The 27,333-nt window shown below is 37.9% G+C and overlaps 1 protein-coding gene across 2 annotated transcripts in view; it reads right to left on the bottom strand.

Moving 5' to 3' along the window:
• Nucleotides 1–3,935: 3,935 nt before the first annotated feature.
• LOC124644433 (leishmanolysin-like peptidase) overlaps nt 3,936–27,333 on the bottom strand; it is a 97,620-nt gene continuing 74,222 nt past the window's right edge. The window contains exons 5-18 of one of the 2 annotated variants that reach the window (XM_047183772.1): nt 21,620–21,731; nt 16,493–16,619; nt 15,844–15,985; nt 14,834–14,971; nt 13,842–13,907; nt 12,542–12,665; nt 11,769–11,870; nt 11,161–11,348; nt 9,053–9,185; nt 7,365–7,524; nt 5,863–5,957; nt 5,468–5,539; nt 4,875–5,006; nt 3,936–4,365 (exon numbers count right to left, since the gene is read on the bottom strand). In XM_047183772.1, coding sequence (XP_047039728.1) covers nt 4,213–4,365; nt 4,875–5,006; nt 5,468–5,539; nt 5,863–5,957; nt 7,365–7,524; nt 9,053–9,185; nt 11,161–11,348; nt 11,769–11,870; nt 12,542–12,665; nt 13,842–13,907; nt 14,834–14,971; nt 15,844–15,985; nt 16,493–16,619; nt 21,620–21,731 — 1,744 coding nt within the window. In that variant the 3' untranslated portion in view covers nt 3,936–4,212. The remainder of the gene's footprint in view (nt 4,366–4,874; nt 5,007–5,467; nt 5,540–5,862; nt 5,958–7,364; nt 7,525–9,052; nt 9,186–11,160; nt 11,349–11,768; nt 11,871–12,541; nt 12,666–13,841; nt 13,908–14,833; nt 14,972–15,843; nt 15,986–16,492; nt 16,620–21,619; nt 21,732–27,333) is intronic. The other variant, XM_047183773.1, reaches the window with a different exon arrangement.

Genomic DNA, 27,333 nt, shown 5'->3' with positions numbered 1-27,333 from the left:
GTTTGACATAAGTCAATAACAAGTAAAGTCGAATTCGTATCTCTAGTAAGCAAAACAACACTTACAGCCAGTCTTTTCATCAAAAGTAGCAGCCAAAGTAACGTCATAAAGTAAAAGTAACGGTCAACATTTTTTTTAACTTTAACTTTTACTGCTCATTAAGAGGCTGTAAAAGCGAAAATCACTGTCATTTTGACAAAGTTGTGGTATCTCTATTGACTTTTAGTTTAGCTGTCACTTGGATAAAGAAACACATTTGTTTAAATGTCAGTAATGGTCAAGTAAAAGTTAATACTCATACTTTAGTTGTTACCTTTAGTTTTAGCCGTTGATGAAGAAACTGGCTCTTAGATAGAATATCGGAAGTGGCCTTTATTCAAATCATTGTCAGTTGTAAATATCTGCTCTTAACGTCCTGTTTTAAGTCAAGTTTTAAAAATATAAATAAATCTCATTTTTCTTCTTATTTGATGATCTGCTAATACTAATTTGATTTTATTAAAACTGGGTAAATTATTCGAAAATAAAAAATTACAAAAAAAATAAAAATTTTATAGCATATCATCAAATAAGACTTTTTATTGACTTCAAAAAAATTAAATAAAAAAAATAAAAATTTTAGAAGAATAATTTAAATTATGGCATTTAAGTTCGAGATAAGTAATTTTACAGTTTTATTTAAATATACTCTTAAATGACTATTTACAATCCTTGGTCCGGACGCTTAGCTTACCGATTTATGTATTAACTTGTAGATACAAAACTTTTCGCATTTTAAATATTAATAGACACGGAGGATCGGCGCAGAAAAATTAAGTAAAAGCGCAGAGCAGAATAATCTTTGCTGTCAAACTATTATTGACATATAAATTAATAATATCTTCAATAGGGTACGGTATTTTACAACAAAAGTATTCAAATTTTGGCAAAAACGGTTACTCTGTAAGTAATTTGTATGAAAATGAGTCATTATTTTTTTTTATCATAAACAAAAATATCTCGTAGCTTCTCAGCGACTACATAAGTTATTAGTTATTTTAAGACACTATTATTTCAATCTTTATATTTTTAAGGATCAGCATGGCGATCCAACGAGGTAATGCTGCCAGCCTCTTGGGTACGCTCCTAGTCGACAGCGATGGGTATGAATTTTTTGACGCATTTTAGTTATAGTGTTATTTTTTACTAGGATAGTTTTTTATATGTATTGTAAATATGTAAATATCTACCTATGTAAATAAATACATCATCATCATCATCATCATCCTCCTGCCCTTATCCCAATTTCATTTGGGGTCGGCGCAGCATGTTTTCTTCTTCCATACTCCTCTATCTCCCGTCATCTCACAAGTAACATTCTTTCTTACCATATCTACTTTCACACAATCCATCCATCGTTTTTTTGGTCTTCCTCTTCCACTATATCCGTCCACGTTCATACTCATCACCTTCCTCACAACATGACTCTCATTCCTCCGCATCACATGCCCATACCACGACAGCCGGTTTCCACGCAGTTTTTCTGATACCGGCGCCACTTTCAAACTTCCTCTTATATACTCATTCCTCACTCTATCCATTCGCGTAACTCCACACATAACTCTTAACATTCTCATCTCTGCCGCATGCAATTGTCTTTCATTCGTCGCTTTTGTGGGCCAGCACTCTGATCCATACAAGACAGCAGGTCTGACCATACTCTTGTAAATTTTCCCCTTAAGTTTAAGGGGAATACGAGGGTCACAAGTTGTTCCCGTTACCTGCCGCCATTTCATCCATCCTGCGTTAATTCTGTGCGTAACTGTCCGATCTATTTCGCCATCGCCCTGAATAAGCGAACCGAGGTACCGGAAATCGGAGCAGACTGGAAGAAGTGCGTTATCAAGCGCTATGGCTTCAGGACTGGAGAGGCCGCCGAAATCGCAGAACATGTATTCGGTCTTGGTTCTGCTGATTTTTAAGCCAACATTCTCCAGTCTCTGTTGCCAACTCCCCAATCTGCTCTGGATCTCAGGTCCGTCTTCACTAACCAGGACGATGTCGTCGGCAAACAGCATGCACCAGGGTGCCTCCTCCTGTATGTCCGCCGTCAAGGCGTCCATAATAAGCAGGAAGAGGTAAGGACTTAAAGCAGACCCTTGGTGCAGGCCCACAGCCACACTGAACTGGTCAGTATTGCCGGCCGACGATCGGACATACGTACAAGACTGCCTGTACATCGCACGAACTAACTCCACATACTTCCCAGGCACACCTTTCTCTTTCATGGCCCACCACAACACTTCCCGAGGCACCCTATCATACGCTTTCTCAAGGTCAATGAACACCATGTGCAGATTCCTGTGCACACGTCTGTACTTCTCGCACAATTGGCGAAGTGCGAAGATGGCGTCCATTGTCCCTCGACCTGGCATAAACCCAAATTGGTTTTGGGTAATTTCACTCTCTTCTCGCACTCTTTTCTCTATCACTTTCTCCCATACCTTCATAGTATGCGACATGAGCTTTATCCCTCTATAGTTGCCGCAATCTTGCACATCCCCTTTATTCTTGAAGATGGGCACTAGCGAACTACTGCACCATTCTTGCGGGATGACTTCTTCATGCAGCAACTTATTGAAGAATAAAGTTAGCCACATACATCCGTTCCTCTTTAATACCTTCCATACTTCAGCTGGTATATCATCAGGGCCCAAGGCCCTGTAAATAAATACATGTCCCCCATTTATTTTTATAAATAGATATAAAATTCAATTGTCTATAATATTTTGTCAGTTAAAATTGTTCTGCACTCTTGTCCGCGCCATATTTGCGACAGCCACAATAAGCTAAAAAGCTAATTATTTTGACATACTTATTTTTGGCTTAAAATAATATTTATAAAAAGTTTTGAAATCTAAAAGAAATGTGTCTTACAAAAGTATTTCAGACCAATAAAAATGATTGCAACTGAAAATATTGCAATTATTTTACGAACTAAGTAAGTAATAAAATTAACATTTACATAGACACATACAACATACAGTCAGGAATATAGTTGCGTTCAAAATATATGAACTAGTCCGCAATTTTTTCTTTATTGTTCAATTTTTGTTGCGCACTAATAGGTAACTTACCATCAGTTGCACAAAGCTCCATTAAAGGTAAAGCTTCATTAAATCTATTTCTGACACTTTTTATCTTGTTGACAAAGAAAGAGTCAGCAATAGATTTGAAGAAGCTTTAATTTTAATGGGGCTTTGTGCAACTGACGGTTAGTCTTTCCTATCGAATCTCCCTATCGCTCTAAGGTTTGCTGTTAGAGAACCCAATTCTGGGTAAAGCGCGCCTTTGTACATAACCTCAAAATATTGTCTGTAATAAAACATATTTGGTCTTACTACAAAAACTTACACATGTGTCAAACACTTATCTAAAAAAGTGTGTCTGCAAAATGGACCTTATTTCAACGTCATAATCTGTCATTTTTTTAGACAAGTGTTAAACTGACGTTTAAAAGATTTTGTGGTACGACGGTATGTGGGCAATAAATAATAATAATATTTTTTTATTAAAATTAATTCTCAATCTGAGTAAAAGAAAGGTAAGGTATTATATTCCAGACAAATTCTCATATTTTGAACGCTTTCTTCAATCACACAATATCAAAATCACTGCACAGAGGTCACGTTACAAAGTACTTAATTAAAAGATTACAAATTCTGTATTTTATACAAACGTCGCTTAAAATTAAATAAAAATAATATTTTTGATATTAAAATCACATTTTGTAGCCGACCATCTTGATTTTTATGCTGTTAAACAAATGAAAGCAGTCCAATTGATTTAAAATGCTACTTTTGCTGTCTCAATGTGTGACAAACCATAATGAAGCCACAGTAAGCAGAACTTGAACAGTTCAGAAAAAAAATCTTAAAAGCTTGTAATTTTTTTTACATTTAAATTAAAAATAGAAATAAAATAAGTTATATACGACTTATTTTCAACACACGTTCACACTTTAGGACAAGACAGGGAGCTTAGTAACATTTTGTATTAATTTTTCGGCTGCCATTTTATAAATACTTTGAAAACTTGTTTTTTCCGTTACTGTTGCAAAAATTTTTACACGGCTGCAATCATCACAGGCTTTTAAATCTCAAATCAAGTACATTATAATTTTCACGCTAATTAAGTCGGCATTTTTATATATAGAAACTTACAAAGAGAGTCTTATTTCTGAGTGACATTAACTACTAAAACCAAGATGGCGGCTATCAAAATGGCGGGAGCTGTCAAACTGACAGCTGAACAAGTTAGAACATCGTTGGGATATAAATTCGGAGGTAGAGGCTCCTCGCCACCTTTGCAGTACTCGTTTCTAGACTGTGGAAAATAAATAACATAAGTTTAATTAATTAGTGTATTTTTTATCCAAGTTCGTAAAAATGCCTCTTCTCAAATTACGAAGATATTGGCATTATGTACACTACACAAACCTTAGGGGCCACCTAGACGATCAATTTAAATGCGTATATCACAGCAAGAAAATCAGTGCGCAATATTAAATAGTAACTTTGTTCGAGCAATTACATGCAATTTTTTATTTAAATATTACGCAATTTATTTGGTCGTTTACGTTAAAGTGACTCGCTTGTAATTGTGCAAAGTTAACTAAGTAAAATGACTTAATTCTATTTCAAACCGCACTGGTTATGAAGAATAATGTATGGAAGTAAAGGAAGTAATCTGGAATTGGGAAGGTAGGTAGGGATATGATGAATCTGATCTTACGTTAACACAGGTAAAATATAAAAAAAAACAGCTTGATATTTGAATTTCCCGCTCAAATGTTAGCTTTAACCATAGCTCTATTTATTAAAAAAAAATCTTACCGCAAACTCTTCACCACAGAGTTCCCTGCAAGGAGGACAGACGACGCCTCCTTTGTGCAGCCAACCGCGTTTTATTATTCTAATCTGTAGCACCTGGCTCGCGTGGAAACATGTGTACGAGTAGTTGCCCACCTGGAATTAAATAGAATTAAGTGAAATTGGGATTGTGTAGTTATTTATCTCTGTACTATTTAAAAAGTAGAAAGATTCTTTATAGCGCACTTAATATATGGAACACACACAAAAAAACAGAGCGAGCTTAACCCAGAATTAGGATATTGGGTTCTCATTGTTTCTAAATATTTTATTGTTTGTGTTACTATATAATTAATTAAAAACACAAAAAATACATCATCTGTGGCAACTATCTAACTGCCAAGGGTCATAGATACGGTCTGGTGACAGAAGGATAGACGGCCAGCGAATAGCCTCTTATTAATAGAACCCACTTTTAGTAATAGGTCCCCATTGGATACGGAACCCGTAAAAGGAGATTATTTGATTGTTTGTTTGTTTGTTTGCACAGGCTCGTGAAACTACTGAGCTGTTGAACCAATGAAACACAAAGAAATCTGAAAAATATAGATATTTACCACTATATGCAGTCGACCACTTTCACATTTATATTTATAGCACCCTGAACCCCAGTGTTGCCATTCTCTTATCTGGAAACAATATATTAGAAAATACATTAAAATCTGTTATCTGTGTAAGGTACAGAGCATAAAAAAAATATACTACACAGACCTCAGCACAATGCAAACCTTAAATCGCCAGATAGTTTATCGTGTAGACGAATGATAAAGTGCGCACAAAAAGTTTGATAAGATTCTCGATTACCTCCACAAAAAACTGTCGGCTAAGCGTCACGACACTATCGGCCTACAGTTTAGTCTGCAGTCTACAGCCTTATGCAGCCTTGTGTGTGGGAAAAACAGTTAATATTCTCGTCAAACTAAATATAAATAAAAGGGTTTGACAAGTTTACCTGTCTACAAGATTTCTGTTCCCACACCCTCTCGCTGTGGTCAAAACATTTGGAGTGCGCCCCGTAATTCTCCAAGGCGAAGTTTACATCTGTTTCTGTAAAGAAAAAATATGAATTGTTAGATACACAAGAACATCGTTTAACATTTGCTATGCTGGCAAACTCATGCCTGGGAGGGCACGTAAAATATAGGAATTTTGCATAACTTGCGTGGGGGTAATATCAAAATTCTATCTCTAATAAGCAAATTAACAGATAGATTAAATGATCTGATATAATGGCCTGACCGAAAACTTGCAGCTTACTTGACGAGAAGACGAAGTTAGGCAAAAACTGAATGACGTTGTTCAATCAAAGAGCAAACTGTTTGATTGAATGGCTATTTTACCGTTCAGTGACATATTTGTATGAATAAGATAGAATATTTGGCTGCAAATCCTTATAAACACTTCCAAAAACGTTATTCCCTAACTTCAATTTACTTACTAGGAGTATTCTCCTCATAGGAACAGCGACTGTCCTGATGAGCACACTCTTGTGTCTCCACGTGAACTCCTGAAGGTACAGACAGTAGTCCACCAGGGAGACTGAGCCGCCGTAGTGACCCTTCATTTTTATTCAAACGGGCGGCAAGTATACATCTGGTTATGGTTTGGTTATCGTAATACGGATATGCCCCATATTCAATATATCTATTGATTTGGTTACTAGAGATATAATTACATACAAGTAGGCCTATCGGGGCTGCGGGATTGTTCGAAAGAGTTACTGTGGCCCTGGTACATAAAGGGCTTAAGAAGGAACATGGTGGGTTTTAGTCAGTAAGAATCAAACACTCAGGCTGCACTCACAGCGGGAGGGGACATCTGATGATTTTTGTCATCGATAAAAAAAAGATATGAAGATGCTGCGGGATTGTTCGAAAGAGTTACCGTGGCCCTGGTATATGTAGAGCTTTAGAAGAAACATTGTGGGTTGTATTCAGTAAGAGTCTGCTTGTAAGACACTCCCTCACGCTGCAACCACAGCGGGAGGGGTCAAAAAAATATTGGGAACTGGGAAATGGCCAAATTACTTTGCACTTCAAAGCAACTTACTAGGAGTATTTTCCTCATAGGAACAGCGGCTGCCTCTGATGGGCACACTCTTGTGTCTCCACGTGAACTCCTGCAGGTACGGACAGTAGTCCGCCAGGGAGACTGAGCTACTTTCATTTTCATTCAAATGGGCGGCAAATATACGGCTGGTTATCGTAATACGGATATGCCCCATATTCGATCTATCTATTAATTTGTTTACTAGAGATAATAATTACATACAAGTAAGGCTGCCGGGCTGCGGGATTATTCGCGCGAGTTACCGTGGCCCTGGTACATAAAGGGCTTAAGAAGGAACATGGTGGGTTTTAGTAAGAGTCTGACACTCACGCTGCACCCACAGCAGGAGGGGTAAAAAAAGTCGTACTTGTCGAACCGAATACCTTCGCACTTCAAATTACTTACTAGGAGTATTCTCCTCATAGGAACATCGACTGCCTCTGATGAGCACACTCTTGTGTCTCCACGTGAACTCCTGAAGGTACGGACAGTAGTCCGCCAGGGAGACTGAACCGCCGTAGTGAGCTTCCTCGCCCGGAGCCACGTTGGGTAGGGTGTCGAAATGCTGTGGATGAAAATAAAATGGTTGAAAACTGCGAGAAAAGAGTTAATAGTTCTGCTGCAAAACCACTGAATCGATTTTAAATATTATTTTAAGGGAAAAGCTAGTTTATACTGATATGATACAGGTTTTTTTTTGTTTTTTGTTCGTACCCTGAAAGCTCCGAACGGCCCTGTTAGGACAAAACGCTGTAATCTGTAAAAGGTCAATTTGAGAAAAATGAGTTTAAAAGTTTACATCTTTACCTCGTTACCATCCGGTATAGATAATAGTATAATTCTTTTTAAAACTGATTTGTCATAATATTTACTCAATTTCAATAAAACATTTTATTATTGTATCTAATCAAGAAACCTATCAAAAATAAAAAAAAATGTTTTGTTACAACAGCATGTACCTAGCCAATATTCGCCTCTGTTGTGACATAACAATGTAAGCGTTAATTACTGCGTTTTCAAGAGATATACTTGTGTACTGTTTTATTGTTATCTGCATTAACTCATACCAAAACTAAAATTAAATGTATTTAAGATAGTGTACAGATTAACAAAATGTACTCTTTCTAGCTTTTATTCATTTATGTAAGGTAAATTACCTATTTTTTAGGAACAGCGTAGGTTAACCTCTTCGGAACTCTACAATTTTAAAGCTGGTGTAATTCTAAGGGAAAACATTTTTTAGTTCGCTTTTAAACAGCATAACTTCATTGTGGTCATGTACATGAGCTGTCGAGTTCTTTCGAGACCTTTTAAACGTCTCAACGTAATCATCTAAATCGTACAAGTTACCTGACTTGTTCATCTTGTTAGTTATGGCACCATGATCACTGTCATCAGACATGTAAGTATGGCCAGGCTTGAGCCTTGTGTTGGCGCCGCTGTTTATTATTATTTTGACAAAACGCAGCAAACAAAGCTTGCAATGTTTTACCAAAATTCAAGATCGGGGGAGGCCTCACCCGCGCGAGCCGCGCGGCCGTTCTCCTATCTAGGTAAAACGCTGCAATCTTGAGTACAGCGTTTAGTAAAAACATTTCCTGCGAATATTAGGTTACCGTGAAGTGAAACATTGAGTTATTTTGGCAATGGGAACTGTTATTCAACAGTAGATTGAACCTGTATCAAGCTTACATCGTTTAGATTATGTTACGTTGTATTCCGATAAAACAATGTAACCCGGGTTGCAGCGTTTTGTCGTCACAGGGTCGCGAAAGTACTGAACAAATTCTTTCACTGTTGGCGAGCTATACTCTTCAAGAGTAACATAGGCTATATTTTTTCCGGGTACGGGAAGATGTTTCCCCAGGAAGCTGAAACCCCAGGGAAACACTTACTTTCCGTAAGTATACGTAGAAAAAACCCTTACACTTAAAATAACATTATATAAAAAATGTTTCTTCTTAAGTAATAACTTCCATGACAGTATAATAACACGATACTGTCAATTGATCTGACGATGTAGCCGGAAGATATGAGCTGGCAATTCATGATGGAACATCGTATTTATAATAACTAAACTTAAGTAAACTAACCTGATAAGCTCTCGGCAGTATAGTGTCATGTCGCACTAGATTACACAGTACGACAGCGTTCCTTCTTGGAGAACACTCAGTCCGCAAAGGATTGCCTTTGATTCTCTCGCAAAATGGCGCGGGATTCTTACGTCTGCAAATAAATAAAATAAATTATTAGATTTAAGAATTAATTGTGAGTATATTGTATGTTGATTGATTAAATTACATGGTTATATTTTTATATATTTTGGTAAAAACATGGAATAGTTAAAAAAAGTAGATCAATTACTGCAAATTTCATAATTTAAAGGGCACTGTAAGTGAACTATTTCTTAGAAAGAAAACATTTACTCATATTAAGCCTTTGTTAAAACATACTTATTAGGTAATTTTTTTTATTGATTAAATATAAATAAATACTCATACAATATAAAAATATATGTACAAAAAGTTAATAACACGATACTTACTCATTATTCGACGTCCCGTTAGTAATGCTTGGAAAATTAAATGAAAAGTGTTAGTTTATGAGTTAGGACACAAAACTACAAAATGTATAATTCAAATAAATACACACTATAGCAGAAATAGACAAAATGATATATGAAATGATATTGATGGCGATGGGTAGTACAGAAGAAATTATTATATACCTTTACCTGAATAACAACTCTAGGTAAAGTAAAACCACAGCTAAAACGCTATTTTTTTCAATGACTGCTGAATTTAAATCAATTTAAAATAACTAAAGTTAATTCACGTTTAAGTATTTCGAAGCGTCTGTCAAACAGTTCAAAATATATATACAAGTTAGGCATGTAATAGGACATTTAAGTCAGCCAAGTACCAATGCAAGTTTTCTAAGTTTGTATGTACTTTCTAAGTATATCATAGACACCAATGACTGTGTTTCGGATGGCACGTTAAACTGTAGGTCCCGGCTGTCATTGAACATCCTTGGCAGTCGTTACGGGTAGTCAGAAGCCAGTAAGTCTGACACCAGTCTAACCAAGGGGTATTGGGTTGCCCGGGTAACTGGGTTGAGGGGGTCAGATAGTCAGTCGCTCCTTGTGGCACACTGGTACTCAGCTACATCTGGTTAGATTGGAAGCCGACCCCAACATAATTTGGGAAAAAGGCTCGGAGGAAGAAGGAAGAAGTGACCACATCCATAGGAAATTGGCAGAATCGCTACCATAGTTTGTTTTCTTTTCTTTTTTATTTCTTTGTCTCTCATGGCAAAATGTAATATGTATGTATATATATTATAATTATGTATTATTATCCATATATTCTATATATTTTTTTCTTCGCATGTAGACTATATACTAATACTAATACTGCACCTACCACTGTTATTTCCCCACCACCCAAAGGTAGACTGGGAGAAAACGCCTAAGGCGTTAAGTCCGCCATTGTACTGATTGTGCAAAAAGTATTATAAATAAATAAATAATAGGACATTTAACTGTTAAACTGAATGGGGGCAGAATTTACCCAGCTATAGAGCAAAAGGTGATAATGGAAAATGCCTGATGAATCAAGTTTACAAAACCACTTACTCCACCGTAGAATTTTCCGAGATCAAGCTTGCAAACAAAATTTAAATACACACAATAAGTAAGTTATACATTTCGTGCCAAATAATAGACAGGTATGTACTTTTAGACAAAAGTGACCACAATATACTTAAGTGAATTTCAATTCAAATAAGCAATTTACAAAGAGTAGTATTAATTGAGAAATATATACAAAAGTTCCACATATATTAATTAGCTTTTAGTAAGGACAGTAACCCCAAAACGCACACACCCGTAAGTGGCCAGGGTGGGTATACTTAGTTATTTAAGAAGTCTTTTCCCGTTACGTTATTAAATTAATTTTGCAATATCGCCATATGAAGTTTATTTACAAGTATTATCACATTTTTACACTCTACCCCAACTTGCATAATTTTTACCCTATTTCTCTCATAATTTATCTTTAATTATCCCCATTTATTTAATCTTTAAAGCCACCACCAAATACTTTTTTAACAATAATTTTCCGCATCGCCCCACCTAATCCGACTTCGCCCCACCTAAACTCACACCCTGACCACTTCGCCCCATAAATAAAGAATTTACCTAAACCTTTGAGTATTCAGCCACTGCTTGCAGGAGACCATAGAGAACTTGCACCCCAACCCTCGCCCCCAGTCCAGTGGGGTGGCATGTTCGTAGTTGGCGCGGTACCAGCCCGTATCTTCCATTAGGGCGAATGTTATACGACTGAACACTGAGTTCTGTGTGTGGGTGCCGGTCATGGCTTCGTTCTGGAATTAAAAAAAAATATACAACAGTAAATATATGTAACGGTAATTTTAAAAAATACCTGTCGACTATCTCCTCTCCATATATATCCTATTTGACTTAATCAGTTTTCATTTTTTTATGTTCACAATAGAAATAAAATGTTGCACTGTTTTATTTATTAGTTTAAATGAATACTGAATTTATCAATGTATTTAATTCCGATTCAGAAGGTCAAAATACAAAAATACCCAATTTATTTATAGGCACTTTAAATAAAAATTTTGCTGAAGTATCCTATGTACGTTTTTAAATAACCAGTCTTTTTCAAAACACAAATATAAATCTTTACATCAATTTCTAAACTGCCAAACAATTTTCAATCTTCCTCTCACACGATAAGGTTATAATTTGTTTAACATTTTCATGTACTTAAGACTTACTTCAAAAATCCTTTTCTCCCAATGTGTAAGAGCTGTACCATCACCTCCTTGGTCTTCAAGTTCAGCCCCCTCAAGCTCTGAACAGTTGAAATGATCACGGACCTGAAAAAAAATACATAATTTAAATAAAAACTGTAAATAAATATGTCTTCTACACTTTTAATCGTTACGGGTAGTCAGAAGCCAGTAAGTCTGACACCAGTCTAATTCAGGGGTAATGGGTTGCCCGGGTAACTGGGTTGAGGAGGTCAGATAGGCAGTCGCTTCTCGTGAAGTACTGGTACTCAGCTGAATCCGGTTAGACTGGAAGCAGACCCCAACATAGTTGGGAAAAAGGCTCGGAGGATGATGACTTTTAATCGTGGGAACGATCCTAAAATAATGAGTTCCAGATTTATTTTCTTGCTAAGGCGGTTGTTCTTTCTTAAGGAGATCAGGACATATTATAGTACACAAGCATTTGCTTGGACACAGGTGCACTCACTATTCCTTCTATCTCTGTGCGCGATGGGACGACAATCCGACACCACCAGAGAGAGATCACAAACAAGATTGACATTAATTTGCTTTCTGATGCACGGTTGTATCAATCACCAATCTCCGTGATGCCTTACCCGGAAATTTAACCCGGGACGAAATCAAACTATAGGACTACTAAAAGTTTATCAAAAGGTGTAGCAAATAAGAAAATCTCAAATATTGCATATTAACTATGTTAGGTAGGCTCCTTGGTTCCAATGGTAGGTATTATTTGATCAGTTTTGTAAACTTACCTCTTTAACAACTCTTGGTGTGACAATCATATGGAAAGTCCTTTCCATGTAACCCCCTCTGATCATCCAATTCTTTCGTGTAATATTCTTCACTACGCGGTCAGACCATTTGTGGATTTGTAACCTAGAATATAATGTTTAATGTCACTCTGAGACATAGACATAATATTAGTAAACAGGACTGCGCTTAAAAACCCAAAAAACGAGCCGAGTGAAACAGTTAGTACGGAGGCTGTCTGTCCCTTTCTAATAGGGTGACTATGAGATTAAGCTATGTGAGACAAATCCGAATTTGCTAAGATTATTAAACACAGATTAGTATTGAAGTTTTAACTTACGCAGTTTGTGACCTTAAGATACTAATAAAGGCTTTTAATAATTAGCGGAAATTAGCAGTATAAAAGCAGGAAGATTCGAAGTGAAGACTGTTTTTTTTGTATTTCTACTTCATATATAGACTGCTGAGCCATTTATGTCGCCTTTCTTCATTTTTTGGGAAGCTATAACAATAGTACAACAGTTTTAAAATCCATCACCCATATTTTGACTCGTTACAAGAATTCATGGGCACCCTAGATGTTTTGGTTGGTTTACGAAAATGTTATTATTAGCTAACCTGTGGAACTATATATAGCAACCACCATAGGATTCACTTTTGCAAGTAGAAACGCAACACTTTTTCACCATTTTAATAGTTTAAATTGATTTAATACAAAAAAATATAAACAAAATTTTAAATGCTGATTACGCGCCAAGAATGTTCAGGGTTACCGCTAGAAAATAAAAAAAAGCAAAATAAAAATTTATGTTGTTTATGTTTTAATAATAAATACGAATAAATTAATGCGATTGTTATTAATTTGTTGACTTACAATTGTTAAAATAAGATAAAAATATAAGTGATTCAATTGTTTTTGGGAAGACAAAACTTTTGATCACAACATTTTTTTATGCTGGCAAGGTGTTAGAAAGAGACAAACAGCCTCCGTTCGAACTATCCCTCTCGGCTCGGATTTGCCTCTGTGTATTATGCAACCAATTTAGTACCTTATTGCGTTAGAATAGAGTTCATTTTCGTAAATATATATTTTGAGCGTGCGCAATCTTGTTTAGTAATATTATATCTATGCTCTGAGATCACATTTCAGTAATAAAAATGTCAGAACCATCAGCCTTTTTATTGTCCCACGTGAGAGCTGTGGACTCTTTTAAAGAGAAGGAAGAAGAAAAGAGAAGGAATTAATATTGAGGAAACCTAGACTACATCTCGCTTTCAGAAATAATAAGTAGGTATACTTACTCTTCATCCATTGGCGGGTTCCCTGTATCCGGTCTTCTTTCAGTCAGGGGCTCGCCATTTTCGTCTCTGTACAGAAATAATAACAATATTTTTTTATTTATATCGTTAAATATACATTTTAAGACTTCAGAAGCCGTTGGCAGTCGTTGCCTGTAGTCAGAAGCCAGTAAGTCTGACACCAGTCTAACCAAGGGGTATTGGGTTGCCCTGGTAACTGGGTTGAGGAGGTCAGATAGGCAGTCGCTCCGTGTAAAGCACTCAGCTGAATCCGGCTAGACTGGAAGCCGACCCCAACATGGTCGGGAAAAGGCTCGGGAGATGCTGATGAGACTTCAGAAGACTAAGTAATTTTGTCAGTGTCATTCTAATATTAAAGTTTTAGCTTTCCAAATTATACCAGAGGCGCTCGTAGCTAAATAACAGCCAAAGTGTTGATCGATTAATAACATTGAGCACACACTTGGCGTAGTCAGTCTTTTGAAGACTATCTTATCATAACCAGTTTCTTCGTGTTTTGGAAGGTTGCGTGCGGTTTTCATTAGAATAAGTAATCAGAAGCCAGTAATTCTGGCAACCAGTCCAAGGGGTATCGGTGTGCCCGCGTAACCGCAATTCGGTACTTAAATCCATCACCAAATACGCTTTCACCAAAAACTTTCCACATCGCCCCCACGTTATCTGACTTTGCCCCACCTAAGCGTATGCCACCTATGAGAGATACGACTTATGGGTTGATACGACCAAGTAAGCATTAGCATCCTGGTACACAGTCAGCTTCATCCGTTTACACCGCAAGTCGGCTCCAACACAGGAAAAGACTAGGCAGATGATGCTGGGGAGTTCCACCACTTCTTCTTCCCAGCAAAAACATATAGAAAGTGGTGAAGGGCGGGCGTTTTTGGGGCTGTCTTTTGTAAAGACGTTCAAAAAGTGCTGATTTTCAGCCTACTTTGACTGAAATGACTTTTGATTTTGATGACTATCATCCTTACCTATAAAACGCGAAGAGTGATACACTGAATCCAAGTGCGTGTAACATTTCGTGCTTGACCGTAGACAGCACGGAGGGCAGGTCTCTATACTTCGTTGACAGCTCGCCCGGGCAGAAGTTAGCATGCCCTGCTACCGGCCTGTGGAGAAAAAAGTGGTATAAATTAACTATAATTAATTAATTATACACAGGCACGGTGGAGTGATGACTTGCGCAAGACGGCTGGCAGGAACTGGATGCGAGAAGCTGAAAATCGATCTCAGTGGCGTGCACTTGGAGAGGCCTATGTCCAGCAGTGGACTGCGATAGGCTGATGATGATGATGATGATGAATTAATTATACTAAAACAACAAAATTGTCAAGGAATTAGTGACAAGTCACTCAATGTCTTGTTGTTTGTTTTCACGCGATGCGAAAATTAAAAAAAGCTGAAAGTTTTTAAAAACTAACACAAAGCAGCCCTGAGACTGAAAGTTGGTGATGTTACACAGCCGTTGAAGGTTGGTCATGTCTAGCATTCTTTTTGACCAAACTCCGGCTGTCGCTGAAAACCAGCGCTGGGACTCTGTCTCGTTTCGGGTCGCAGCATTATGCTGAGCGAGGGCCGTATTGCGCGCTTTAAGACGCATATTTTCCCCTTCTGTTATTATTTCTGTCTATGTCCAATAAGTGCGTGTTTGCGTCTTTTATCTATACTTATAATAAATCTGTTGAGAGGTCAATTCTGTACATTGAGTATATTTCCAAAATAACTAATTAGGGCGTGATAAGTGATCGATACTGATGCCAAAAATGCAATCTGAAAAATTTTTGTCTGTCTGTCTGTCTGTCTGTCAGTCTCTATGTTCGTTATGGAAACAAAAACTACTTGACGGATTTCAACGAAACTTGGTACAATGATTCATCATACTCCTGGGCAGGTTATAGGATACTTTTCATTGTGCAATAAAATTTATTTTCTTTTCTTTTCTTTCTTTCTTGAAATCCAAGAACAGAAGTAGCTACCTCACCTGTCCAAAGCCGACTCCTGTTGACAATGTGACGCATAAGCCACAGTTTGTCCGCGCCGACATCGCTCCGTCTCCACCGCGCTGACATACAACACGAAATCCGTGTCTTCTACTCCTTGAAAGTCTTCTGGCTCTTCTGTGTCTGGAGAAGAAGGTAAGAAGAATTTAATCAGAAGGTGAGATCAGGATCAGAGGTCCCCACGTTTTCTTTAAAATGCTTTCTGGTAGAACTACTGCTCACTTTCCATGTTATCTCTCAAATATGTACTTAATTGTAGAGAGTTACTACCTTGTGGCTACCAATTGCATTAGTTGCTTGTAATTGTCACTCCTGTCTGTTTTGAATTCACTCAAATGCTTGAATGTTCTTATCATAGGAATTATATTACAGGATTTGAAAAAATATTTCAGTGTTAGATAGCCAGTTTATCCAGGAAGGCAGGAAGGAAGGATTCATTTCAATCCTGATGCTATAAGTAGTTCCCACAGAACGCCCCAAGGAAAAGCTGGTACAGTACAAAAGATACAATAACCCACATATTGAAGGTGGCTATTATGCTCCTCTCTTTCTTGATGCGGCCATTAGGTTCCTTGAAAACAAGGGTGAAACAGAAACAGCTAGCTAATAATACTTCCAATATTGCCATACCTGGTGGTACCTCAGTGCCATCATTGATGGAATTGCCATCGATATCAGTAGGTGCGTCATCCTCCACTCTGATCTGTCGCGGCAGAGCTCTGCAGTTGTGTCCAGTACTGTTGCATACGTAGCATAGCTGGAAATGAGAGAATACAGTTTGAATGACATTATCTATACACCACTACATAAGGTAAACAATATTTTTTGTGAGAAATCATCAAATGAACCCCTCCCGCTGTGGGTAAAGCGTGAGGAAGTGTCAGATTATAACCCACTAAAACCCACCATTTCACTGCTAAAGCCCTTTATGTACCAGTACATAAAGAGCATAAGAAGAACAAAAAACATCTTGAACGTTCTTGATAGATAATATTTTAAATTTAAAAACTCAGTATAAAAATAAAACGCGGCGAAAAATCTATGTAAGCTAATACATTACTATAACTAAGTTAATTGAATCATTATTTTGAGCAGATGTTTATTTGTTGTTTGTATAAAAAGTCGTATAACAATTGTCTATCTTTAGTTAAGTGTCTAGTCAAACTAGTAAGCTTTTCCCAATGTTAGGGTCGTCTTTCAGTCTAGCTGGATGAAGCTCTGAGTACCAATGTGCCGAGTGTTCAGAGGTACACATGATAATCTAGAGCCTGAGAAAGGATACCAGCAAGCAGAAGGTTCCTTCAGAACGCGGGTAAAATAATAATAATAATAAGCCCCGCAGGGCATCTGAGGCGGATGACGGGGAGTAGCGACCCCGCGGGGCTATATATCCGAGTGCTCCAGGGAGAGTATACTGTCCCCCACTTCCGGCTTGCCGGAGTGAAGCATGACGGGGGATAGGTCTCCCGCCTCTTGGCTTGCCTTCATCGGCCGGTCAGAGTGGAGTCGCTAGAGCAAGGTTAGTCCTGCTCGGAGGGTAGGTGCCTCGTGGTAAGTGGCGAGTGGGCCGGTGATGCTGGACCCACAGGGAGCGCGTGATCTGCGTTTAAAGTCCGCCGAGGTATCCTCACCCTTCTCAGCCGCTCATGTCCCTGTTGCCCTCTTGTTGCTTTTCAGTGACTGATTCCCGGGGGCCCAGTAAGTGAGTTGGCGAGTCTCCACCTGCCATTTTAACATGTATTTAATACATTGTCATCGGCAGGTGCCATAGTTCCCGTAGTTTCCCCATTCCTAGTCCATTAGCATCCCATCACAATAGCCTAAGTAGTTTTCATCCATAGTTAGCAATAGTTTAGCACAGAACCGGGGATTGTCCTTGGGTACATTTCTATAGTGTATACAGGGATAATCGTCGGTTTTGTGTGTTACCATTTCATTAAAGTTGTCTCAAAAGGGCTTCAGCGTGTTGGCTTCGGCCCCACGTTCGCCTTCCAAAAATCCGGGACTCTGTAGTCCCGAGGTCAGAAAGAGACATACAAAAAATAATAATAATATAATAATAATATGTTTATTCAACCAAAAATGTACAGATACATAAAGAAGCACAAGGATATAGAATAGGTTTACAATATCACAATTCTAAGATATATAGTAATGTTGTAAAACTGTACTAAATATTTTTACAGCCCTGTCCCTCAAACTAGGTTGTAACCTGTATTTTGAGGAACAGTGAAAAGCCTCAGAACTCTAATGCTATTTTACAACAATTGATGGACGGTGTCGTCTAACCTCAGCTACAATATGTATGTGTTCCAAAATTGTGTAAGGTGTATATTTTATCTGTATGATGGGGTGTGTGTGTATGGTGTGCGTGTGTGTGTATGGTGTATGTGGAATGGTGTGTAAGGTAAGTATTTTGAGAGACAGTGTGTGTGTATGACAATGTGAAGCGTGCGGGGGGTGCGTGCGCTTATATTTCAGTGTGTGAAAGTTAAAGAAATTGAAGTGCGCTAGAATTTAGGAGATGTATGTAAGTAGAGACTCCGTGTAGGCATAGTCCCTTTCTAGTAGCCACTCTGTTACTTTATTTTTAACCGCATTGGTGTTTAGTTGTAAAATTTTTAGGTCTTTGTTAATTTTATGATATATATGTCTGCCAAGTGTGAAAAATTGATGTTCAGCGAAAGTGGTTTTATGCCGGGATCCTGTTATGATCTGCTGTCGCTTATTAGGATTTGGCGGTGGCAGCGAAGTGTGTGTTCTTAAAATCGATCGGAGCACAAAGAGCTGACGCACCGTGAGGACTTTGCAGTTAGCGTATAGTTCAGAAGTTGGGAATCTATAGGGTTTCCTAGTCATTACTTTAAGAATAGCTCTTTGTGCTTTTTCTACTCTCAAGATATTACTCTTCGCTGCTCCGCCCCATGCTGTAATACAATAGCCAATAACAGATTGGCAAAGAGCATAATACACCATCTTCAGCGTATCAAATTTGGCCGACTCTCTCAACGACTTAAAGACGTAAATTAAGCGCGTTGTTCTTGAGGTAAGAGCGTCAATCTGCTTGTCCCACCTCAGCCCGTCATCTATTTGAACTCCGAGGTATTTGATGTTTTCAGATCTAACTAGGGTTGGACAGTCACAAGATGGTATCGCAAGGAACATCCAGTATGTATATTGGTAACTCTGGATTAAGACATCGTTTATGCAGCAAAATTTAGCTACCTTTATTTTTATTTCACAAACAAACACAACTAAAAATTCTTCAATATAAATAAATACAAGCAAACTCTGATCGAAACTCCAGTCAAAGCAAAAACAATAAAAATACCAAATAAATGGTTTTCTTTAAGCGAACTTTAAGCGATCGTAAATAATATCAAAAGTATATTCCGTGGTTTTGCTATATACATACGCGACATTTTAGTTTAAAATGTTGATTTTATGTCGGTTTAATTTTATTGGTAAGTGATAGGAATTTTTACATCTACAACACTCCAAATCTGGCAAGTACCATCAGCGGGGCCCAGCAGGGCCAAGGCCTACGACGGAACACGACGGTTTTTAGTCAGTAAGAGTCTGACACTCCCTCACCGCTGCTAACCCACAGAGGTCATTTGATGATTTTTGTCGTCGTTAAAAAAAAAAGACCAATACCATTGGCAAAGTGTACTGTGACTTAAGATGAATGAAAACAAATCAGTTTTCCAATCCCTAACTCTGCTTAGCCTTTCTTCATCATGTTGGGGTTAGGGTTGGCAGTAAGTCTGACACCAGTCTAACCAAAGGGTATCGGGTTGCTCAGGTACGGTCGTAACTGGGTTGAGGTGGTCAGATAGGCAGTCGCTCCTAGTAAAGCACTGGTACGCAGCTGAATCCGGTTAGACTGGAAGCCGACCCCGACATAGTTGAGAAAAGTCTCGGGAGATGATATTGGGGTTGGCTTCCAGTTTAACCAGATTTTTGAATACTAGTGTACCACATGAAGCGACTGACCTGATATCAGTTACCATGGCAACATAACTTCCTTCTAGCCGTAACACCAAAAATGTTTAGATGACAGCTGGGACCCACTAATTTATCGTGCCATCCACAAAGCGAAGAAAACTCGTCATAATATAAGTCGTAGGTCACATATCATGACAGTCCGAATCAAGTGTTACCTAACCTAATCTTATCGATCGATCCGTGCAGCTGTTACTTACCCGCAAGCTCCTGTCTACATGTTACTAAATAGTACAACTCTTTTTCAGGTCTTCATCTACTTCTTCTAACACATATAGCTCAGTCATTCGTTCTCCTAACAGCAAACGTAGAAGATGTTAAAAAACTAGCTCGGAAATTCGTATCCGATTCCTTGGCAGATAAAATAGCTGACTTCATTGCAAAAGCAGCTCAAAACATGGGCGCAAATGTTTCAGAGGAAAAAGAACCCAAGGGAGACCAAGTTTCGGAAGAAAATGACCAATATAATATCGAAAGACACGGTGAAAGTGGTGCTCAAGATGCTGTGAAATCTAAAGAAGAAAGTACAGAAAAAACGGTGGAGAAAAAAGAAGAATCTGATTCTATATCCGTAGAAGAAAAGAGCAAAGAGATTGAGACAACTGCAGAAACAACAACCGTTCAAATACAACCCGAAGAGCAAAGTCGATATTTACAACTTGAACCAAAATTGAACCAACCGTTGGAGCCAGAGAAAAAATCCAAAATAAGCGAAGAAGATGACAAATTCGATAAATCAAAAGAAGCTAGTAAATATCTTGAAGAAAACCTTGTTACTAAATCAACAACCAACAGTGAAACTTTAAAACCTTTAGAACCTTTGAAACCAAAAAAAGCCAAAAAAGGAAGACCTTACAGACTTTTAGCTAACTTAAACTCAATTGAAGAAAACGATATGAATGCTAAACTAACTGAAAATAATGATACGTTAGATGATTTTTCTGAAAACCTGCTTTTTAACCAAAAGAGATCCTTCGATGGACATAGAAATTTCGGTGGTGTAAAACTGACAACAAGCAAGGGAGCGTATGAATTTGATCAGTACGACACTAAGAGAATTAAGAATAACGGTTTAGTGGCTGCTAATGGACCAGCCACGCTGGTTGTACCTGGAAAGCAAGCATCAGATAACTGGTGGGAGAAAGATTTGCCAGGTCGACTCCATGATGAGAAGGGTAACATTGAGTCAAAGAGAAAGTCTTGGTTCTGATTACTGAATAAACAGTTTTGTAGTGCTCAGTATTTTATGGTTATTTTTCTTGCTTTTTACGAATAAAAATGATTCTGTAAATCAAGTGTGTGATCATGGAAATGTAATTTCATTCTACCTAGACTTAATTAATTCGCTTGGCCTGACTGTCTTTATAATCCTACTCTTGGACAGATAATAAAGGTAGGATGTCAAAGGCTAAGAAAAAGCTAAGTATGAAACATAGTAAACTTGGCGAAGTCGGTTTTTAGACGAGTGACAATCATGTCATGATGAGTTCCTCCGTGCTTTAGAGGGCACGTTAAATTGGTGGATGCCGACTTTCATGCCACATCTTTGGCAGTCGTTACGTGAAGACAGAAGCCAGAAATTCTTTAACAGTCTTTCAAAGGAGCGCTGGGTCGCCCGGTTAACTAGGTTGAGTAGGTAGTCGCTCCATGTGGCACACTGGCACTCAGCTGCATACGGTTAGACTGGAAGCCGACCCCAACATAGTCTGACCAAAGGCCAAAGGCTTGATGATGATGATGAATAATACTTACATTTAAATGTTCCTCAGGAACTTTAACTTCTCCACACATAGTTTCAACATTGCATTTGTCGATGCAATGCGTCCTGCCGTCTCGGACGAATACTTGTCGTGTGGGACATTTTCTGTAACAAACATAATAACGTAATGTAAAAAATGTGTAAATTCGCCGCTTCTTTATGAAGCTGAATATGATGCAGGTCGTGCCACCTAGGTTTGCAATTCTGAGGTAAGCTATTTGACGCCTCACGTATGCGCAGTAGGTAGTATTTTGTTCATAGTCTTAGGAAGTCAAAAGAAGTTCTCTACTCTCTTTGTATCGGCGCTTAATGCAGGTAAAAAATACATAAATCAAACATATTTTCAACTACTACTACTACTCTTCTCTTCTACTACTTTTCGCACATAATTCTCTAAGAAAATGAAGAAGACTGTAAATACTGTCGATAAAATTAAAGCATAATGTTACTGTTTCACACTTGCTCTCTCAAATCTTGCAGGCGTTTGTTCTCTTGTCAAACGACTTTTCCACGCTGAAGTTAGTATCTCGAGCGGTATTGTGTTGCTTAAAATTTTTGACTATTGCGCTGTTACTATGATAGTTAAGAGCGGCAAAGCTATTTGACGAGTATAATCAAACCTCGTATCAAAGATTTGATTTGATTTTCTAATAAAAGCGAAGCATGCCTAGAACTCAGTTCAAAGAACAGTGCTCATGACGTCATGAATTCATCCTTATGACAGGTACTGGAAAGACAGAAGGGAGGTATGGTCTGACCGTTTTTTTAGTGCAGTCCTTAACAGTCAGTACAAACAACGGTATATATTACACAGGTCAACAAAAGAAAAAAAAATTTTTGGTGCCGAGATCTCATTTACGGTTTTGTATTAGGTATGCATTGACAACACTAAAAATATATATTTTTTTTTTCCTACGTGTAGTTTTTTGTCTACCCTCTATTTTTTAACTTTGCAGTAAATAGTACTTTCGTGAGCACGGTTTCAAGTCTTATTTGTCTCTTTCAATAAATAAATCGATTTTGATACAATGTCTTCATCGCGTAGAAGTTGTGTCAATGATCCAAATATGTTTTGTTACATTTGTGGGGAATATACAGTCAAAAAGTTTAGGAAACCTATTACAGATTTTATAAAAAGTGCCTATTTTTCGTACTTTAACTCGCAAATTGAAGATAAAAACAAGCCATGGATACCGCAAATTGTTTGTAAAATGTGCTATGAACACTTGAGACAATGGGTCAGTGGTAAAAGAAGCCGTATGAGGTTCGGGGTGCCTATGCAATGGAGAGAACCAAAAAATCACTTCGATGACTGTTACTTCTGCTGTGTCAATTTGCATGGTGTTAACGTTAAAAAAATGATTTATCCAGACTTACAATCGGCTAGAAGACCTTTACCACATTCAGAGGAAGTACCTGTTCCAACGTTTTGTTTTACCTATGAATCATCATGTGAAGAAACCGATAGTAACGCGTCAAGCGATAGTGACATTGAAGAAACAGCGTCTTCAGAGCCAAAACCTTTTACCCAAGTCGAATTAAACGATTTAATAAGGGATCTCGAACTACCTAAAGAATCTGCAGAGTTGTTGGCTTCTAGATTAAAAGAAAAAAACTTGTTGGCGTCAGGTACGAAAGTGACATTCTATCGTACAAGAGAGCAAGATTTGCTACCATTTTTTAATTCGGAAAATGATCTTGTTTTTTGTTCGGATGTGCAAGGCCTACTTCTCAAAATGGGTCTTTCAAAATACCAACCAAGTGAATGGCGTCTCTTCATAGACAGTTCTAAACGAAGCCTTAAGTGTGTTCTTTTACACAATGGCAACCAATTTGGTTCAGTTCCCATTGCTCATTCAACCAAATTAAAGGAAGAATATCAAAATATTGCACTTGTTCTAGGAAAAATCAAATATAATGAACACAAATGGAGCATTTGTGTAGATCTAAAAATGGTTAACTTCTTATTAGGACAGCAAAGTGGATACACCAAATACCCATGTTTTTATTGTCTGTGGGATAGTCGTGCTAAACAGCAACACTGGAGAAATAGAGATTGGCCTGTACGTGAGATGTTGGAAGTGGGAAAGCAGAATGTAATAAACCCATCTTTGGTTCCAAGAGATAAAATTATATTGCCCCCCTTGCACATTAAACTAGGACTAATGAAACAATTTGTGAAGGCGTTAGATAAAAATGGGCAATGTTTTTCTTATATAACGAGAAAATTTCGTAGTCTAAGCATAGAAAAGATAAAAGCGGGTATTTTTGATGGACCACAGATAAGAATATTAATAAATGATACTAATTTCTCAAGTTCAATGACCAGTTTGGAGCTACTTGCGTGGAATTCGTTTGTTGAAGTTACAAAAAATTTTCTGGGAAATCACAAGTCTAGTAACTACTCTGAAATTGTTAACAACATGCTGGAGAATTTCAAAAACTTAGGATGTAACATGTCCATCAAAGTGCATTATCTCCACAGTCACCTTGACCAGTTTCCAGAGAATCTTGGTTCCTATAGCGAAGAACAAGGGGAGCGGTTTCATCAGGACCTAAAAACTATGGAAGAGAGGTACCAAGGCCGATGGGATCAGCATATGATGGCTGACTACTGCTGGGGGATGCAGCGTGATTGTCCTGCTACTCCTCATTCACGAAAATCGCGTAAAAAGAAGTTTTTGTGTACATAAGAATTTAATATATGTTGTTTTTGGTGTAATTATGGTTTTTTCTGTTTAATAAAAAAATCTAGAAAACTACACGTAGAAAATCAAAATTTTTGCTATTTATGTAATTACTATAGGGTCCTAAATTAAAAAAATAATACAGCTTTTCGGCACCAAAACCACTGTTGACCAGTGTTATATACCCTTGACAACTGACAGCTATGAACTGAACAAAACATTCGGAACCCATTACTTATTGTAACACTAGCTTCCGCACCTTATGAACACTGAACAGCATACCGAGTTAGATTTCAGAACACAAATCCAATTATGACGTTCGGAAAACCATATCTGGCCACGATAAAACAAAATCTTATCTGAATTCTAAATACTGAATAGTATATTATCATAGACCTGATTATCTTTATGAGGTTGGAAACATTTTTATGATTTCCTGAATACTTTAGTGTGTGGTAAATAACTTTATAGTTCGGCCATTCAGAGAATGCGTTCCTGACACGTCGCGATTGAACTGACGACGTAACTTTGCAATGGCGTTGCAGTTACGATAAAATATTTTTGCTGGTTGTTTACCGTTTTAACAATTGAGGAGCATTAAAACAACATTATTATATCAATAATCAATGAATGTTATTACGTCGTCAGTTCAATCGCGACGTGTCAGGAACGCATTCTCTGAATGGCCGAACTATAATGAGGTTCAGATGTACTTGGAACTTTTTTTGTTACGTCAAAATATGTACGGGTCTTTGCCAAACCATCTTGGGGTCTGCTTCGTCAGTTGTGTAGCTTTTTTTAGGGTTCCGTACCCAAAGGGTAAAACGGGACCCTATTGTTTATGCTCCTCTGTCCGTCCGTCCGTCTGTCACTAGGCTTTATCTCATGAACACGAATGTATTATTGTTGCCGCTATATCAACAAATACTGAAAACTAGAATTAAATAAATATTTCGGGGGGCTCCCATACAACAAACGTGATTTTTTTGTCCGTTTTATGATGTCCACCTAGCCGATTATCGGCTACGGCGGCTGTTCTCATGTAAGGAGATCAGCCAACTGCGCAGGACATATTATAGTGCACGAGCATTTGCGCAGACACAGGTGCACTCACTATTCCTTCACTCTCATAGCCCGATGGGACGGTAATCCGACACGACCGGAGAGAGATCAGGCGCAGGACCGACATTTACGTGCTCTCCGATGCACGGGTGTATCAGTCACCAGCTTCCAGGCTCCGGGCTGCTTTGTGAAAGTCTTCTAAAACCCACAAAGCGATTTCGACCCGACTCGGGAATCGAACCCGAGACCTCGTGCTCAGCAGCCGCACTTGCGACAGCTAGACCAACGAGGCAGTCCGTTTTATAAATCGGTACGGAACCCTTCGTGCGCGAGTCCGACTCGCACTTGGTCGGTTTTTTTAATATTATGCGCGTATGTATAAAGGTGAAGGAAAATATCTCGAAGAAAGCTGGCCTTTAATGTCTGAAAATGGCAATCCGACGTGAGCAATCATGGTGATTGACACTCCTTAGTTCTCAATATGAGAAGGGGCCTGTGCCCTGCAGTCGGACGATAAAAAAACTTATGTATTTACAAGAAAAAGGAACCCATTTCAGAAAACACTTATATAGAAAAAAAACCGTACATTTGAAATCTTTCGCCTTTATTTATTTTTTATTAAAAAACTGGCTAAGTGCGAGTGGACTCGCGCACGAAGGGTTCCGTACCATTATTTATAAAACGGAAAAAAACACCTTTGTTGTATGGGAGCCAAAATATTTATTGAATTCTAGTTTTCAGTATTTGTTGTTATAGCGGCAACAGAAATGCATCATCTGTGAAAATTTCAACTCTCTAACTATCACGGTTCATGAAATACAGCCTGGTGACAGACGGACGGACAGAGGAGCGAAAACAATAGGGTCCCTTTTGACCCTTTGGGTACGGAATACGTTAACCTAAAAAATACGTTAATTTGACATTAAAATAGCTCAAAATTGAAAAACTACTTATGTATCAATGAATTAGAGATAGATAGACCTAAGAAAAGATGGATGGATTGCCTGAAAGATGATATGAATAGGAAGGGAGTGAGTGTCAGTATGACGAGTGACAGGGGAAAATGGAAGAAAATGACATATTGCGCCGACCCCAAGTAAAATTTGGGAACAGGGCAGGAGAAAAAGAATTAAAGATAGACATACAGACAGAAGTTTGTTGGAATTCGGAAGCGTCAAAATAACTTCGTCTATTTATGACGTCAAATCACTGATAGACTGATAGACTGATAGGGCGAAAGTCAGAGAAGTCGAGAAAAGATAAAGCATTCAAATAGACTCTACTCAAAGACAGGCATCAGATTTATTAAAACAAGATTGTATAGTGACGCCAACAAATGTTTTTAATGAAACAAATTAATAAATAAAATGGAAACCATAGGTAACCCTTCTTGGAAATTGTGTTAAATCCGGCCAGTAGCATGTACAGTAGTAAGGTTCCGCAGTAACCCCGTAGTTTTAAACTGTGGTACCTTGATAGGGGTTCCGTACCTATACCTACCTAGGGTACTTTGGACATAGAACTATGTAGTTTCTTTGGTTATTTAAATTGTTGTCCCATATCCCGGCTAAATTAATTTATAGCCGGAGTATTCCTTAAGGAATAGTGAGTGCACCTGTGACCAAGCAAATGCTTGTGCACTATAATACGATCTGCGCAGCTGGCTGATCTTCTTATGTGAGAACAGCCTCATCACCATCATCAGGCTTAGCAAGAAACATAGACACAAAATAAATATTTAGAGTAGTTGTGTCAAGATAAAATGAGAAAATGTGTTTTTGTAAATAAATCTCAATATACAGGAGGTTTTGACAGGCATGAATTTAACTCGTAAAAAAACCTTTTCAAACATATATTAACAAGCAAAACCGCATTCCAAAACTAGTATAAGAATACAAATAATGTTATTTTGCAGTGCACGTACATTTTCATTTCTATTAATCTTATCTGACAAAAGA

Source organism: Helicoverpa zea, chromosome 30 (assembly GCF_022581195.2).
Source record: "Helicoverpa zea isolate HzStark_Cry1AcR chromosome 30, ilHelZeax1.1, whole genome shotgun sequence".
NCBI lineage: Eukaryota > Metazoa > Arthropoda > Insecta > Lepidoptera > Noctuidae > Helicoverpa > Helicoverpa zea.
Note: the sequence above shows the minus strand (reverse complement) of the source record. Positions and strands in the feature narration are given on the sequence as shown.